Raw genomic sequence first — 17629 nt, 5'->3', positions numbered from 1 at the left:
TAGGAATGGGGAAGCAATGGCAACAGGTAGCAAACCCACTTATGTCCCCACAGGTGTGGCCAGACTGAATTCATCATGGATTAGTCACTCCTTCGGAATTTCTAGGATGGTTATTTATTTCTCGAATGATAATGTTGGCCCAGAAAACCTCACTCGCTCAAAAATTACTGTGTTTATTTAGCAGTAATGCTGGGTTTCAACCTGAGTGGCACCTCTTCTAGTGAAACAGATCTTCAGAAAAAGCTGTGTGACAGCCAAAAGGTACAACATTCCAAAGAATTACCTTCTCTTTGCTTCTTCATATTGAAGGCGTAATCTCACTTTCTCAGCCAACTGGTTATTGCTGCTGGTAATAAACTGAGACACAAAATATAAAAACAGCAACTTAGTAACCACTCCTCTTTTGCTAGTCCCCATTGAAATTGATGATGTTACAAGCTACACTTCCTCTTGTCAAACTCATTTACTAGTTAAACCAATCACAGAATAGGAAATTATTGCCTTAATTAAATTTTTCATGATTTCTTCAAATACTTAAAACCCCACAAGATTCAGAGGTTCTTTTTGGCCTAGTTTATCAGAAAAAAAAAAATCTACCACATCTATCTTAGGCTTCTATTTTCATGCATACACAGATAGCTCTGTAATCTTTACTCTTAAATGCTGTTTGAAATCTTTAAGTGCTGCGTTGCATTTTGTTTTGGATGACATCTTGCTTTGTTTGTGAAGTCTTAAGGGACATCCCATCATGCCCAAATCCGCAGATCTTCAGTCATGTGTGGTCCTGACTGAAAGTAGCTGCAAATGCTTAAGTAAATGTTTGCAGGAGCAGCTCCTGTGATGTCCTGTGAGACATACAATGCGCGCACAGTCAAGTCCTTGCTGAGGCTGGCACTAACCTGACAGTTATGATCTTGTTGCCCAAGTGGGACTGAAGGTTTATGAGTACTATATGTGCTTGATGGCATCAAAATATCTGCACATATGCTATCGTTCTCTCTTGTAACACACTAAAAGCCAAATGCACTCATAAGGGAAGAGTCCTCACGAGAGCTTAGCCCATATGTAGCTGCTGAATGTTTTTTGTCTAGTAGCGTATCACTGCTATGAAGAGCTAAGGGAATATCTGTATCACAAAAGGGTACACCTACAGGCAAAATAAAACTTACTTCCCCCTCATTCCCACCTGGGTTGTTCTAATAGAGACAGTGTGGGGAAACAGCAGGTTGCCTGTAGAGATACATTAACATCGCACGCAGAAATGAAGCTCACCCTGAAGCTTACACCAGGAGAAGGTATCACTTCATAGATACCGACCCATGCTTGGAAACTCGTACTAAGGCAATACTACATATCATTCAGAGGAACGTCTCCACATGCACTTGGTTTCTCACACATTACTCACGTTTCCTGAAACATCCGTCTGGGAGCTGACATCCAGGTACTGCCGGGGTAGCGAAGGGCTGGAGCTTTCCATGGACATTGTGCTGGCCCACAGGTCTGACTGGGATCCTCTGTCATTCACAAAGCTGTCTTTTAACCTGGCTAAGCTCTAAAACCATAAAAAGTCATGAGGTGAGCTCACTTCTGCTCAAAGTACCTCAGCAGCTATGTGGCTTTAGCCTAAACTACATGATTAAGATCTGACCATGTTCACTGTGTGTACTCAGACCTTGCAAACATGAGGCCAGGCATGGCTGGATGCACCTGCCACAGCACAAAGCAGCCTTGCCCAGACAGACAGGCTCTCTGTGGGAGGTGGCAGACCAAGAGGGCCACAGGGTTTTCATGGCTTCTCCAGGTCTGCTCTTTGACAGCAGTGCAGTCACACTGGTTCATTCTTGATCAATGAACTCTGAGACAAACACTCATCTCTAAGCAAGCGCTTACAACTGTTAGTTGCTGTATTTTATACTTATTTTCAGGATGTAAGGAATAAAAAGGCTGTAGTCCAACCATAACTCATGTTAATAAAAATCTCAATTACATATCTGAAATACAAAATACTTAAATTACTTCTCAGAAATTCAATCTGATAGCAGTGACAACACAAAATACTAATAAAGCCATCCTGTTTCAATACCTGAATGAGGTCTTGTTTTTCCTTCTCCCCTGATGTGATGGCCTTCTTGAGAGCTTTCATTTCACTTAAAATGGCTTGTGCCTCATCAAGTTTGTAGCCACCTTGAGTATCAGACATTTTCATGTCAATTCTGCATGGAAATTAAAAAAAAATACAGTAAGCTAGCACTTTATAGAGTCCAGTTAATTTATTCATCATAGATGCATGCATCTTGACATTAATTTTTAAGAAAAACACACTCTGAAGTATAACAAAGACAACAGAAGGATCAAAGAACTCCAACTCATCACTGCCTAAGTTACTCCACTCAGAAGTACATTAAGCTGTAGAACTCTGATTTTAGCCGTATCATCTCTTTGATGCCTTAGGGAGAACCCCCCAAAACAGTATGTTTGGGCAGACTGCTGCGAGTTACCTTGTTTCTAACCTGGAGAAGATCAACTTAGCCTTCTATGAGAATTTCCTTATTTTCAGTCATGATTTAAAAAACCAGGCACAGACCTCACATGCATGGATGTATTTGCTCGCTCAACCTAATTAAAAGCCACCTCATCCTTCCCTCTTCTCAAAGGAATTCTACCGCAGTTGATGTTTATAATAAATATTAACCAGTGACATTGGTTAAAACATGCCAGATGTCTAGTCATACAAAGGTAAGTACCTGAAACTTTTCCTCCCCGTCCACCCCACCCCAAATTGTTCCTCAGTGCCCTAAAACAATGGCTCTTATAATTAAGACAATAGGCTCTACCGTGTCATCTGTATTGAGCAATATTGAGTAAAGCAGAATACCATTTAACTGACAAGATCGTAGTTCAAAATCTTTTTGCCATGAAGTCAGTTCTGATGTGGTCAATCACACACAGGCAGTGATTTGAGAGAACTACCCCCATGGCTGTGTACTGCTTTCAGCTGCATATGCCTAAAGATAGCAGCAGCAACATATTTCAGCTTACATTATTTAGGCAGCTATTTATAAATGTAGAAGGGGGTGCATTACAAGCCAGAGATGTTCTACACTGAAAATAAAAACTTGAGAACAAACATACTTCTTCAGTGTTTGAAATCCATGCTCTTTGTACTGGAGTTCTTGCTTCATGTGAGCTACTTCTCTCTTGAGTTTATTAACCTGCAGCAAGGTATCATATTTTTAGAATGGTATTTTATATGAATATTTAGATACAGCGCTACTTATTCAATTCAAAACTTAACCAGTGTACAAAGTACTCTAAACAAAGTTTCCAGATAATCACTTCATCCCAACAACAGCTAACAGCCTTGACTGTGTCCTCATCAGCTCATTATCAGTGAGTAGGGCTCTATCCAGTACCCAGATATTACGTCACTTAATAAGGGGCTCAAGGGAAGTTACAATCTTGTAAGCAGAAAAACTGAGAAAAATTCAAGAGAGACAAGAAGGAAACACATGTTGATTTTACTCAGAAATGTTTAAAACCTTCCCAGTCATTCAAAAAACCATCAAGCATCAGGACAGGCGTTGCACTGCAGTGACAGAAGCTATCCTCCAACATACCCAAACTAAAAGGCCCCACTGCATGAGTAACACAGCAGGATGATAATACACACTGTAAATCCACTGACCCTACAGCTTGCTGTTTTATATTCCTACACAGAGGCCAGACTGACCTACTTTACTTTATTCCTTTCTTCTTCCCAAACCGAGCTCCGCATGAGAGCGCACACTGCCGCTGCTAACAGCCCGCACCAAGCCCAGGAGAAAACAGCTGCCAGTCTTTGGAGAGAACTCACAGCTCTCCAGTGCTGCGGCACACTGAGGAGCCAGCACGCAGCTAAATACCCCACAGCCTAGCCGTACAGCAGTAGGTACTGCCAGCTTCTGAGGAAGCCTAAAGTCTGAGGAAAAAAAAGTGTTTCAAACTTAAACAGCAACGTTTGGGAATTCTGATAAATTACCTCCTAGATTAAGAATGGCAACATTAGCTCTTCCAACTGCTTTGGCACCTCTTTTTAGTATTTGCCACAAGGTTTGGAAACATCTAAAGGTTACTTGTGGTAAGCAAAGATCTGTTTGTACTACTTACCCTGGATTTTGTAGTAGCAATCTCTGCTTTGAGGATCTCTGGGTCATACTTGGAACTTGATGATGAGCCAGAGAGCACTAGAACAAATACAATACCCAGTTTAGCAGCTCTATCTTCCTCTCTACTCTTCTACCAGCCCCACCACAAATCAAGATCTCCCATCGCTCCTGCATACCCAGATCTCCACACATTGTTTGTATAGGCCTTTTACTCGTATTCCAGATCTCTTCTCACACCTCAAAGGCAGGGAAAGGCAATAGTGCAGTCAAGTACTCCACAACAAGTGTATACTAAAGAGGCCATGTCCTGCATCTCCAAAGTCTTGATTCGTTCCAGGTTAACACACTTAACTCAGACTCTCAAACACGTTCACTCCATTCAACAGTGTGGCTTCTTGCATTTCCAAAGGCATTTAACAGAACTGAAGGGATAGGCACCACATAAAGGTTTACTTTATTTTCTTTTTAGACTTTCTCTTTGAGTAAACTGAGTGAACATTTAGAAACAAAGAAAAGCAAAGAATGAGAAGAAACTGAAAAATGCAATGCAAGCCTTTTCACAGCCTTGAGGACAAGACTAATCATACAATGTGTCACACCGGATTAAATCAATGTTCCATTAAAAGCAGAATTCTCTTCTCAGCAGCTGTTAAAACCCTTCTGCTTCAGAAGGTACAGAAGCTCCCCAATGTGCAGTGTTGTTAGAGGTAGCTGTAGGCAAGGGAGATATTTTGATCCTTGCAGCCATCAGTTTATGTGCTACAAAACATGGGAAAGCATTTCTAGTTCTTTCTGTTTGGTTGTATTTTTAAAGACATTGCAACACACCAACGTAATTCACGTTCACAGTGTTCTTAGTGTACTGCTCTGGTATATTAGTACTTAGGTAGAGTGCTCTTAAGAAAAGACCAAAAACTGTACTTCAGAGATGACAGACGGGACCCTGGTCAAATGAGAATCCTTCAGTTGACAGAAAACTACTTAAATACTTTCTAACATCAGGCACAGGATTAGCCAGTGGAATTCACCACCATAAGACACAACTTGGCAAGAGTAAACAGGGGGAGGTGAGTCCACTGATGTGGCTATCAAGAACATAAAAAGTCTGCAATACTAAGGATTATAAAAGAAAAAATTCTGGAAGATGTACAGGAAATAAATCCACCTCTGGACACTTTCCAGCTCCTAACTAGTAACAATAAGGAGAAAATTCAGCCTTCTATAAACATTTCTGCACCAACTCTTGAAGCAACAGGTATGAGTGTTTCCTGTGTGACAAAGAATATGGAGCACAAAACAGCTTTCTTCGTATGCAGAGAGATAATCCACCAATGTTAGCTGTTACATGGCACGAAATACAGACCCTTAGCTCCTCGAGACAGTCACTCAACTACCTTGGGTGTTAAACTCCAAAAGGGCCTGGGAATGCTATCTGAAATGAGCTTTCTTGCCATGTTTCTATAGTTTGGACAGGGGAATCAAGGAAAATACCATATAACTTCATTTTTTCACATTTGTTGAAGACCATGCTGAAAATCTGCACACTGACTCCAGTGACTGAGCCAACCGCAACAGTGTTTAATAACAATTATCCTTTTCCAAATAGGTGCTAGGCAGCTATTGCTTCTGAGACAAACTGAGCAAATGTGGAGGGCAATACGGCATAACACATCCCAGTGCTCTGTCAGAGGACCGGCTTCAAGCATTTTACTGTTCTAGCAGGTTCATGACTGAAAAAGTCGCCGGATAAGAGTACACTAACTACTCACAGCTGGTCTGAGAGCCCAGTTTGTGCTCCCACACATCATGCAGCTGCCGATATTCTTGCTGGGCCAATTCAAGCCTCTGCTGTTTCACTTGATAGATCTCCTTCTGTGCAGCGATTGCCTCCTGGGCCAGGATAAGATAGTCCTTCAGCATATGCTCCTGCTCCCGCCGCCACTGCACACGAGGGTCTTCTATCTGTGTAGTTTCTTAGAGACAAAACAGAAGGAGGCAAGATCAATGGTGTACATGTTTGTAGTACTGCCTGGAGAAGCTCCACCTTTTATGGCAATATTTTAAAATAGCGCCTTGCCCCCTCCTGTAATAAAAATGTGGAATAAGGACATTTTCCTTTTTTCTTAGATGATCACTGATCCACAATGAACTCCAATGAGCTCTGCAATGCTGAATCACTGTATAGAACAATTAATGACAAAATCATTGTACAGCTCTCCAACTCCTCTGCTGCTAAAGCCACCCTGGTTCTGCCTCTTAAAACATCCACAGGAGCTTATGCACACACAAGCTCTAACATACTGACATTGACTGTTAGACTTATCTTTATTGAAACTGCTTTATAACATTACTAATAAAATACCTCTACTATTTCACTGATAAAAAAAAACTTTCAGAAAATATCATTGCCACATGACTGCATTATACTGTATCTGACAACATGAAAGCAATTACAACTCTGCCTGACCTCTTTGGCTGCCAAGTGGCTTTTATTAAAAAGGGGAAAGAAAACCTTTTCACCCAGATTCCATAGGTAAGTAAAAATAAAGACTTATTAAATCATAGAACATACTCATGAAACATTTCAAATGATATTATCTAAACAGTATCTCAGAAGGAAAGTAAACATTTCCTTCACTGAAAGCAGGCAGAGCAATAAATCACTGCAGAATACAGGAGGTGGAGCTTAAGAAAAATATTTTTTGGTAACATAGGCAATGCAGTCATGAACAGCTACACCACTTCCATCTCTGTTAACCCAACACAACCAATACATGGCTCTTCAGGTTTCTCATCATGAAAAAGGCATAAGGTCACAGACACGCAGCTAGTCCTAGTACTAATTAGGCAAATTTATTGTCAGTATTTGTCTTGGTTTTGTGAAGAAGTGTCCAAAATATTTTTAATTTCTCTTTCAAGGCTATTACATGTTTTTTTTTCTGGAACAGGTTCCAATATTGGGTTGACTAAGTGCTCTAAACTGTCTAAACTACCGTTTGAATAAGGATGCCTAGTTACCACATAATGAATAATTAATAAAAAGGAGCTGCTTGAAACTATCAGTAGGAATCTAATCTGCACATCTTAAGAGCCTCTTTAAAAATTTAGTAAGAGCTGCCATGGTGGAAGGTATGAGCAGCTCTTAAGAGACTCAGGCATAAGACTAACACCTCAATACCCAGGACATAGGAAAGAGAACAGTTTGACAATAATCCTAGAAGCAGAACTAGAAATAAAGGATTTTACCCAAGGGATGGACACTCAACCATTATCACAAGCTGTCCACGATCATGCTGAGGAGAAAATTAACAGGATACCCCAACAATAACTTGTTTTAACAATATCTCAAGACCCAAAAGAACACACGGCATTCCAAGTTACATAGCAAAACTTGGAGAAACTGCAAAAGCTTATTAACAAAACCCACTTTTAAGACACTACCAGTATAGCTTGTAGAAGCATTTCAACAGCAAGTCCTTTATAGATCCTGCTAGCAGAAACAACATTTCAGCTGATATAATATTAAAGCTAAGCCTGGACCTGAAAAACTGCCCCAAAATAAGTTGGGGAAAAAGCAGCTACTATGTGCCAACTATAGGTGCTGGTGCCCTCCCAGACAGCACTATGGTCTCTTAGAGGGAGCAAAAGAAAAATCAGGAAGACACAGCAGCATATCAACTGTACGAGTCTGAAAACCTATGGCTCCTGTCTCTATCCTTGCCCCCAAACTCCATATTCTAGATAACCATTACCCACATGCAGATGGAGTAACTCCCTTTACTCCATAGCTGAACCAGAAGGGGAAAATCTGCTGAGAGTTACACAGAGCTGTCCCCACATTCCCAGACACACAGCTTCCCTGGACCAGACTGCATGAACAAGCACCAGCAACCACGACACAGGACTCAATTTCAAGCTTAATGAGTATGTTGGCAAAGTACCAGTGACTCTTGAAGACTAATTCAGGACACTGGTTCATAAGTCTACCTGTACCTATGGCTTCTTCAAGCTTGGTTATTTCCAGTTTTCCCTTAAACTAGCAGCAAGAAGGGTGGTGGAAGCTGCTGCAGGGAAAGCCCTCCATTATAAGCAACCAGGAAAAAGACTATAAAAATCTACAATCCTGAACACCTCTGTCAGGTGGTGAAACACCGACGCAGCCCCGAGCACATACACCACCCAGCAAAGTGAAATCTTGACAGACGGCCCACGGAAAGGATGAACAACACACTTATGTACTGAAACTGCTTTGTTCCCATTTTTCTAAATATTCACCTCAACCTTTTCAGCTGAGAATTGAACCAACAGAACTAACTACAGAACTAACTGTATCCCCTTGATTGCAGCTTTGAGCTTTGATTTTCAAACATAGTAACAATCTATGAAAAAAATGGCCAAAGGCTCTCCATCTACCCCACCTACTGAGAAAAACAAAATATATACTAAAGTCAGATGAAGGGACTACAGTGATGCAGGTTATTACATCATTTGTTGTCTTGTGAATTTTTAATTTAATCTTGAGCTTGTCAGAAATAAATCTGATTGTTTCATGTTTGAAGAATGTAGTCTTACTATGCTTGCATCAGCATCTGGCAAGAAAATCATCATTTTTTTTGTGCAAATCAAATTCCAAAGAAGCTGTCCCAGAGAAAAAGACTCAGGGCTATGTATTAATACTGTATTAGGAATATTCCAGGTACTCAGTTCAATTTAATTGTATTTATTTTGCCTCAGAGAGAAGGTTAGAAGTGTTCTCCATCTCACTTTTTTTTAATGACTCCTGGCTTTAGATTTAATTTAGGTCTGTCCTTGGGCTTGTTTCTGATAATTAGTCTCCAACACTTCAAGTGTGCAGCAAGAACCAACATGCCTCCATCCCCTTCACACCCTCTGATGACGGTTCCTTCCTGCATAGGGAATCTGCAAGAGACCTTGGAGAGGAAGAAGGTTTTGGACACTCTCCAGAGGATACTTCAACACAAACCACAAAGACAAGCCTCTTGATTAGCTGAAGGTAAGTGGATAGGGCTTGCTTTATCACGATTTGGATTAGAGCTGGCATTAAGAAACAGGGTCATGATTTTGTTTCTCTTCTTTTTAACCTTTTAACTGAAATTCTAGGTCAAGTCTTGTAGCCTCTGGAATCCCATAGAAGTTAAACTTTTTAAGAGCAACTGCTATTAAGCAGGTGTCAGCATGGTTTGAAGCCTTCTCTGCACACCCTTGAAGCTTGGGGTACTTTTGAGTGGTGCAGAGCAGGGGTAACTGCCCCAGACCACACAGGGCTCAGATCTGCAACCCGATCTTTGCTCATTCACCCTGGGGCCAACTCAAATGTACAACTAAGATCATGTTTGGTTTGTCCCACCTGTATGCTGCAGTTTCTGCTACCTGAAACACTCAGGAGGTGTGACAAGCTTTCATGTCCCACAGCAGGCTTCATATTTAGGTTATTTTCCTGTACCCCCATGTGCCCCCAGGACCACAGCTAGACATCCTTGTTTAGACAAATGCCAGAGGAGTAAGTTAATGCCCCAGTTTTGGTTAGGATGGGCCACAGTGACAACAAGCACTCAGCTTCCTCCAGTGTGAATTGGAGAGGAAGACAAATGAAAAGATAAAAATACATCTCAAATTGAAGAGAAAGTTCAGAGGGGACAAGGAAAGAATTCTTGGAACAATCCTCTCACTTTGCTTGAGCCACGTTTTTCCTGTGGTCAGAGGCGACAGGGATGTTCACTTCAGAACGTGGGCTGAATATTATTTCTTTGAGGAATAATGCCAGTTCCCATAGCACTTGCAGATGCTTACATCTACTGCAACAGTCCACATCACTGCCTGATAAACCAGAGGAGGGAATTGATGCAGGGGAAAAATCACCAAGGCCCACAGATGTTTCACTAGGAAGGGACAGGGAACAAACAGTTTCCCCAAAAGCATTGTACAGGTAAAGCTGAATCGGCAGGAACTTGTTAATCCAACAGTGCTGCCTAACACAGCAAATCCCTTTGGAGTCACTGGAAAGTGGCATGCCCCTGACTCAGCCTGAAGCATGCTGGTAGGCACCTCCAACATCCCAACACCTGATACAGCAAACCTCCAACCACCAGAGAAGGGAAATCCAACCGTATTTTTGATTCCTCTGGAAAGCGAGCCCAGGGCTCTTCTCCATTCTTGGCTGTACACAGGCATGAAAACATTAAATAATTCGGAATAAGGTAAAAAGTCTTAACAAGACTTCTACACTCAGCTCTTGCTCCTTTTATACGTGTGGTCAGCACAGGAATATCCCAGACCCAAGTGAGACTGGAAAAGCATTACAATTTAGTCTGTCTTTAAAAAGCAACCTCATCATTAACTCTCCCAAGTGTTTTCTCATGGAAGTGAAATGGACACAAGGCATGGTCTTGCACACCTACAGGAGATGCCAATTTGTGTCTTGCAATTTAGCATCTTCTCAAACAAAGTTTGCCCAAGTCCACTCCCCTGCAGTTCTCCCTTGTGTGATCCTGTACTCTTGTCTATCCTTTCCTGTAAAAGGAAAAATCAACAGCCCTTGCCTCACAGAAAAATAATTAGGATAAAGCCACTTTTAAGGTATGTAAATACTGGGATATGGGGATGACAAAAGCTCTAGGTAAAAATATTTGTGACACTTTCACATCTGGAGGCATTTAATCTTTGTATTGCAGAGGGCAGTTAGTGCTTTTTAAGAATAAGATTTTTTCATTCTGCATTTTTAATACCCAAGAGAAGTTGTTAAAACCTGGAAGGTGCAGTGTCAGGCCAGGTGCATATGTGGCTTTTCTGAAAAAGGGAAGGGTGTGAAGATAGCCAAGAAAACAAACAAACAAACAAACAAACGGACTTCCACATCTTTATTTAAAAAAAAGTCTAACTTGCCAAAAAAACCTGAAGTTCTCAGTTGAAGTCCTAGAAGCAGATTTAAACAAACAAAATAAAACATACCACCGCAACTTCAAGGCACTTTTGTCTTTTAAAAGTTTTTCTCTTTGCATGAGTTACAAGCACCCCCAAAAGGGCCTGGGAATGGCTCTGCTGTGAACTTCTGGACTGCAATTGGAGTTGTTCTATAAAAAGAACCAAAGTCACTGATTTGCTTTGTTTATTACTTTTCAGAGGATTTGTTCCAGCACAACCCAATACACATTTCCTACCAATGACCTTTGCACTGGTTCTGATGGCAGGGATAAACTGAATGACTGCGTGAAACATGGCAATGGTTCTGATGGTCTTGCCACAAGGACAAATTCCAGGCTAAGGACAAACTCCAGATCATTACTACCTGGTCAGACTCCTCAGTAGAGCCAAATCTTAGAGGTGTGTCCGTGGCATTAGCTTGAACGTGACTGCTGATTTGAAGACTGAAAACAAAAAGGCCTCCGATTTCTGTTTTAGAGATGGAACTCATATGATGGAGAAGGACAGGATTTGATTTCATGAGCTGCAGATCTCATCTACTCTAAAACATGCTGTTAGCAATTCTGTGGTTTTGTGTTGAGTATATTTTAACACAGGTACAAAACAATTACTCTGCAAAAATGCAGTAACACGTCACTTACTGGTGTTGTGGTCTATGTAATAAACTCCAACCTGAGGGTCATAAGCTTCTTCCCATCCTAACGGCAATTCATCACTAATGCAGTCTGCAAAGGTTAGTGGTTTAGTATACCTGAAATGCAAAATAATATTTAGGATTAATAAAGAACATTCCCACATGTCTATTCCAAACAGCTGACCAAAAAACAAGTACAACAAGGGCTTCAGTATAGAAAAGAAAGCAACCTGGAAACTATTCTAAAGCTTTTGTTCTTATCAAGGAATACTCCACAAACTCTTCCCTTTCTTCATCTGAAGTTACAGAAAGATGAATTCATTCTGACAGAGCTCCCGAGCCTTGCCCAGCTCAGCCAGCACTCGCTCGACAACGGCACATTAAGAACTTTGCCAGAAACAATCCTTGTCTCTCAAGTGAAAGAACAAGACTGTTTGCAGGCAAGTCCTGTATCAAAAATATGTAGACAAGAAGGAGCAAGATGAGAAATGCAATTTGCATAGCATGAATAATTAAGACTGCACAATCAATAGCAAGTGCTGAGGACTGTGGGACCACTTGTCATGCAACTCCACTCATTTGCATTGCAATATGTTCTGTTTCATTAATGACAAACTAGATTAGTTTCTCGGTATCACAAAAATGTGTAACCCACTCTGTCCAAATGAGGAAGTATTTCCGCAATACTGCTCTGAGGAGTTTTTCTATTAGAGACCACATCCAGCAACAGTTTGAAGGCTTGTATGCCTAAAAACAAAGCTTAGAGTACCCACTTCCTGAGTGACCCCACAGTTTTAGTCACTGAAACCACATGCCCCTTTCCTCCCTTTGACTCTGAGCTAATGAGGTTCAGCTTGCACCAACAAAACTACAAACCAAACATATCACTGCAGGGAGGCACGAGGCCAGAAGAATTAAGCTTGCAGCTATCTCTCAAATCCTGCTGCCACAAGCACAATATGCCACAGGGCCACAGGTCCATCACACAACCCCAACGCATCGCATGTGGCATATTTGGAAGGAGGGCCATGACTTCTTGTGAGGGCCCATGAGTCTGACTTACCAGAAGAGCCCTTTGGGCAGAAAGCACACGACACACTGAAAAACACCACAGCCCCTCTCTAGCAGTTATGCTGCACATGCCAACAGCAACTGGGTCAAAAAGCAGCCACAGAGCTGCATTCAACTCTGCCACAGGCAGGTAAGATGGTTAAGAAAGCAAGTTTCCAACCCACTGTAAGAGACTGAAAAGGTTTACAGAAAGTCTTTCATATCCAAAGGTAATTCAGCAGGGCAGGCAGTTTGATACAGACTTGTATTAAGTTCTGAGCACACTTGAGCATACTTCATCTGGAGGCACTGAGCAACCAACTGCTAGCCCCATATTAACATATCACAATCACTTACCAGTGTAAAGGGGAATATAAGAAAAAAGCCTCCAAAGAGGTTCAGCATAAAACCAACATTTAAAGACTAACACAGTTCCCCTCCACAACATAGTCTGGAAGTCTGGTATGCAGTAAGAATGAGGTGTGAACATTTGTATAAAAGGTATGCAGGCCACTAAGATCTCTACTTACCTGCTGTTGCATCACTTTCAACACATTGTCCTTGTCATCTGAAGCAGTGCTTGAAGCACTATTTTCTCAGAAAATTTGCATTTAATGTAAAGTTCTGCAGTATAAAAAAGAACTCAGAGCTTCACAACATAGAACTGTGAAAGTTTCCCAATAAAGTTTCACTGAAAGGTTTATTTTTATTGTTCTAAATCTAGACTGTGTACCAAAACCATGACTGTATAGAAAATCCAAATTACTTTGAAGTAAAATAGAATCTCAACACTTCTGATTGTTATCCCTTATCTCACGTGGATCAAGCTGTCTCCGCAGCCCGAGTACCCAGTATGCGCTGTTCTGAGTTGATCAAGTCAACTTGGCACAAGGGTAAAAATGCAGAGCAAGGTCAGATACAAGCAACTCTCTGGAGATAACACAGATGAAAGTGCTGTTGCAAACGTGTCAGCAATTTTAACTTAAACACCTTCACCCCTCTGAAAATGGCATATGCTTTTATCTGATGTTAGTGGCTCATGTGGAAGCAGACAGGTAGAGAAGAGAGAAGGAGCAGTGCTGAATGGTGAACTATGGAGGACCTGCTCCCACCCCTTAGAGGGGCACAGATGCTGGGATGCCATGACAAGTAAGGGGGAATGCAGCTCTCCCTGCCCCGCTGCCCCAGCACGGCCGCTGTGCCACACCGCAGGGCAGGGCAGGGCGACCAGCCGAGCTGTCCCGGGCAGAGCCCGGCGCTGCAGGACACGGCACTCCACAGCCGGGGTAAGAACCCACCGCCAACCCACCCGGGACGCTGTGCTCCCAGCACTCTGACACCCGGGTGCTCCCGAGGGTGCCTTCTCCTGCAAGCCCATCAGAAGAAATGCAAAAACACCTCTTCAGGAGGGTCATGCGTCTGCAAAAAATCAAAACAAAAGACAATCACAAGAACTAGTCTCCACTTATCTCCTTGTGACTTCAGAATCAAGCTGATTTTTAAAAGCTGCCTAAGGGCTGGCCTCAACTTCACACACATTAGGAAAACCAGCATGATGATACTTCAGCCTAACTGCTGAGGACTTGTGTTGTAGTAATTATTTGATTGCCCTGATAAGCACAACATTGTTCTTCCATGGCCCAACATTTTATACTAAAAAAAAAGGCAAAAAGTTTTCACCTATGGGTCCATGATAAAGTTTTGATTTAAAGCTTATTAGATGTTATTTGGAATGAGGAAAAGGATGAAAACTTAGTATTTATTTATTTGTAAAAATGTATTTAAAGTCAGCAGGGGTAAAGTGTGCCATCTAGGCCATGTAAGTGGTCCTTTCCAGAGACCAAGTGGTCTTTTCCAGTGCATAATTTGATTAGTAACACTCAAAATATTGCTGTGAATTGGTTTTATAACCGCTGTTTTGCTACTTCTATAGAGCACTTTGTAACAAGAGGTGTAATTTCATCCTGGGTTTGCACATTCTAACCTTGCACACCAGCTTTCATTCAGCCCTATGGGTAGATTAGACCAGAAACCATGCATTTCCCACATCCCACCTACAGTGCTCAATATTTCTGGTGAGTGATCCAAGCAAACATCCCTCAACATGGAGCAGTAATTAAACCCATACTTAAGGTGAGGGTGTGCTGCAGGTGTAAAACATACCTCAGTAGCTTAATTTGTATGACACACTGAGCAGTTTTCTGCAGCAGAATTATGCTGAAGAATCGCATCCAAGATCAAAATCAAACTTTTGTTTTTTAGAAACAGTGTTGAGCTGCACTATCAGCCCCAGGACTTGGGACTACTTTCATCAGGGAATGACACTGTGGTGCTAACTTTGATGCACTCAAAGCTTCTGCTCAGCTTTTGTCCAGTCCTATTTTGCTAGACGCAGCTGAGTTCCTTCTATATGTGCTCAGGAACCATTAGACTCAATAGGGAGCCAGGACCAAGCAACTGAAGGATGCTTATTCCTATTTTCCATATGAAGTGAAATGCATGAACTACATCCAGTCGGTTCTTTCAGTTGGGAATTTTGGAAAAAGGGAAGAAAAAGCAAGGCAGGATCAGTCTGCTACAGCAATGACACAAGCCAATGGGAAACTTGCCAGTTACTAGGGCTCAGAAGCAGACAACAATTTCACCTTTGAGATTCATATTTTCAGCATATCTCACAAGGAACACCCACCACCAAGCACGGACCAGCACAGTCCTCCCTGGCTGACTGTAAGCTTGCAACTATCGCATTTGGACAGAGGCGTAAGTATTCATTAAAGGAGAAATCTGTCATTCAACTAGCAAACATAAGAGTAATTAGTTTTAGAATTAAGAGAGTAATTCCATTTATTACAGACAACATATGCCATATAACTATTTCACCAAATAACTTCAGCTTCATAACAAAATTACTTACTCTTCTAAACTCCCCTTGCTGTTGTGGGAAAAACTAGCACAAATCAAAGCAGCAATGCTACAATTACAAATGAAATACATGCAATATGTTGTGTACCCAGACTAGAAATAAAGCATAAAAAAAAAAAAAGAGGAGATTATTTCCTTGTTTTAAGACACAATTTTGGAGGTTGTGATGAAAACTAAAAAAAATTTTCCAGAAGGGGTCCAAAAATCAAGCATCTCCCTAAGCACACTCACGATGTAGCATGCCTGACTAAACGAGCAAAAGGTAATGTTTCTTTCACAGCAAGACATGATTCAGTTAGTGTGTTATTTGTGCATAAAACAGGACTGTTTCTTAATTTGGGAAGCTAAAGCTAGGGCACATCTGCAAAACTATTTCTTTTGAAACATCTCCTTTGCAATTCACAAAGCTTCCTAACAGCCTTGGAAAAGTCTCATCAACTCAGTCAAACCATGTTATCATTCAGGTCCGCTCTGTAGCTAGACTCAAAGAAGCAATTTAGAAAAACGGACCCTTTTCACCCACTGTGCTTATAACTAAGGAAGGAAACCTACAAAATGGTTTATGCATTCCTTACCCTCCTCTGTTCGGAAAACCTCCAGATACATTCATCCAGCTTTCAAAATCAAGCAATGCACCCAGAAGTTCAGAAAATCCTGACTTTGACTTCTGATTTCCAGTCTCAAAGAGGGAACCAAGGGGTAAAACTTGAAGTCTGCAGGTATAGCATTTTTTATTAAACTCAAACTGGTCTAATTAAGAGACAACACTTTCAGACATGTGAGCTTGGCTGCATCTTCCAGCCACGCTCGCTTTGCTCAAACGCCCTTCAGAGCATCAGTTAGACCAGAACTGCTCCTGAAGCACCTCACCTGTTTCTGAACTGGAGGCTAAACTTGGTGTAGCATTCCTACAAGAGAAGCCAGCCTGAGTTAGAGAAGATATCTGTAAATCATAGCCTAACTCTTGCCTTCTAGTTCACCAAAAAGTAACCCACATGTTTGTCTCATATCAATTTGCCTGTATCTCATGTTCATCCTACCTGTGACCACACTTTCCCCCTTAGCTAAGTTTTAATCAGGGTCATTTTTAGGAACATTTAGTGTTTTGAAAAAGACACATCAACCTAGATTTACCGATTCCCTTCATATTTTCTTAGTTTTCAGTATTATTTTTTCATTTGATTTCATTCAAGAAGTTCAAATTTAGTTGAGCAAGTGCAATTGGTCATTAGGACACCTGGAAACCAGGTACCCTCAGCAACCACCACACACAGCCAGTCAAGGACACTGTTCCAGAAAGTAATCCTGATAACAGAGGTAACAAATAACAGCATCACCCAGTTTCCTAAACTGAAAAGTATCTTACAGTCTTCAGGCAGAGGTAAGCTAAGGGGAAAGCCATTGGCCACCCACCGGCCAGTGAACGTACCAAGACACTTCCACCTTTGCAAAATGTTTGCCCCCAACAGCTTAAGTATTTGTACAGCGAATGATGTTCAAATCCTGCTCCCACAGTAGGAAACAGAAAGTTAGTTTCCTAGCTCTAGTTTATAAGTCACATATTTTTTAAATGAGAAGGGTTTCTGTATTTCTTATTTTTGATCTATCACCTTCAGCTTCTTTCAGATAAAACTAGAAGCCAATGTTATCATGTGCAAACACTATTAAATGGAAACTTGCTCATCTCAGATTCAGAAATCCTTTCTGTAGTCTTTAACTCTACTGTTGTCAATCAAAAACCTCATTACAGAGGAAACTGAAGGCAAATAATCCTTGTATAACAAGTTTTTGATTGACATAAGGTTTGTTGAACATGGCTGTAAGATCAGAGGTTCCTGATGAAAACAGGAGGTGGGTGAACTGTGCCACTTACAAATCTGGAGTTAATATTACAAGGGTAACAGAAATCAATTCTGAACTTCTTAAAACAGGAAAT

General features: G+C 41.3%; 1 protein-coding gene across 1 annotated transcript in view; it reads right to left on the bottom strand.

Moving 5' to 3' along the window:
- Nucleotides 1–17629, bottom strand: part of WWC1 (WW and C2 domain containing 1) — a 73365-nt gene that overhangs the window by 26447 nt on the left and 29289 nt on the right. The window contains exons 2-8 of the mRNA XM_042789938.1: nt 11729–11838; nt 5915–6118; nt 4147–4223; nt 3133–3212; nt 2084–2213; nt 1406–1552; nt 284–357 (exon numbers count right to left, since the gene is read on the bottom strand). Of these exons, the coding sequence (XP_042645872.1) occupies nt 284–357; nt 1406–1552; nt 2084–2213; nt 3133–3212; nt 4147–4223; nt 5915–6118; nt 11729–11838 (822 nt within the window). The remainder of the gene's footprint in view (nt 1–283; nt 358–1405; nt 1553–2083; nt 2214–3132; nt 3213–4146; nt 4224–5914; nt 6119–11728; nt 11839–17629) is intronic.

Source organism: Tyto alba, unplaced genomic scaffold (genome assembly GCF_018691265.1).
Source record: "Tyto alba isolate M040663 unplaced genomic scaffold, T.alba_DEE_v4.0 Super-Scaffold_17, whole genome shotgun sequence".
NCBI classification, from domain to species: Eukaryota; Metazoa; Chordata; class Aves; order Strigiformes; family Tytonidae; genus Tyto; species Tyto alba.
The sequence above is the reverse complement of the archived record's forward strand: the minus strand, read 5'-3'. Positions and strand labels throughout refer to the sequence as shown.